Below are 893 nucleotides of genomic sequence, written 5' to 3'. Positions count from 1 at the left end.
CCACAAAACATCACTGGCCGTCTTGGTACCCGTGAGCTTCAAAGTTTCTACAGTGGAGTCCATGGGAATCGCAGGGATCGTCAATTTGTTTTCAGCAGATTCAAATCTTGGAGATCTTTCCGGGATGAGACTGCTCTCTTTACATGCATTGCACTTCTTGGAGGTACTAATCATATAGCAGTAGGTAGTCATGCTGGGGAAATGAAGATATTTGAAGCTAGCAGCGGTAGCTTGCTTGAGAGTTTTCAAGGTCATCAAGCTCCGGTTACACTTGTTCAGCCATATGTCTCTGGTGATACTCAGTTGTTGCTTTCTTCGAGCTCCAGTGATGTGCAGTTGTGGGACGCGTCTTCTATAACTGGTGGGCCTAGACACTCCTTTGATGGATGCAAGGCTGCGAAATTCAGCAACTCTGGGCTACGTTTTGCAGCGCTTTCTTGTGAAGCATCAACAAAAGATGTTCTTCTATATGACGTACAGACATGCACTCCTTGCGAGAAACTCACGGACACAATCACATCTTCCAGAAGTAATCCTTATTCTCTTGTACACTTTAGCCCTTGCGATACACTGATATTGTGGAACGGTGTTCTCTGGGACCGCCGTGTCCCAGAGGTTGTCCGTCGGTTTGATCAATTTACCGATTATGGCGGCGGTGGTTTTCATCCTTCTAGGAACGAGGTAATGGATAAATCATATTACTCTTTAATCTGAATCAATGTGATTATACCAAAGCTATGAAATTGTTGTTCCTATTCCAGTTGACCAAACCTGATGAGAGTCTCTCAACCAAACCCTAGAACATTCTAAGACAACCTTATAAAACCCATCCCTCAGTACCTGTTCACAACAGTTTCAAATATTCGACATTAACTCGCTATAATATAGTAAAA

General features: G+C 43.4%; 1 protein-coding gene across 1 annotated transcript in view; it reads left to right on the top strand.

Moving 5' to 3' along the window:
• Positions 1–893, top strand: part of LOC104720041 (DDB1- and CUL4-associated factor homolog 1-like) — a 9,345-nt gene that overhangs the window by 6,611 nt on the left and 1,841 nt on the right. The window contains exon 13 of the mRNA XM_010438013.2: positions 164–711. Coding sequence (XP_010436315.1) covers positions 164–711 — 548 coding nt within the window. The remainder of the gene's footprint in view (positions 1–163; positions 712–893) is intronic.

Source organism: Camelina sativa, chromosome 10 (genome assembly GCF_000633955.1).
Source record: "Camelina sativa cultivar DH55 chromosome 10, Cs, whole genome shotgun sequence".
In the NCBI taxonomy this organism is placed as follows: domain Eukaryota; kingdom Viridiplantae; phylum Streptophyta; class Magnoliopsida; order Brassicales; family Brassicaceae; genus Camelina; species Camelina sativa.
The sequence above is the reverse complement of the archived record's forward strand: the minus strand, read 5'-3'. Positions and strand labels throughout refer to the sequence as shown.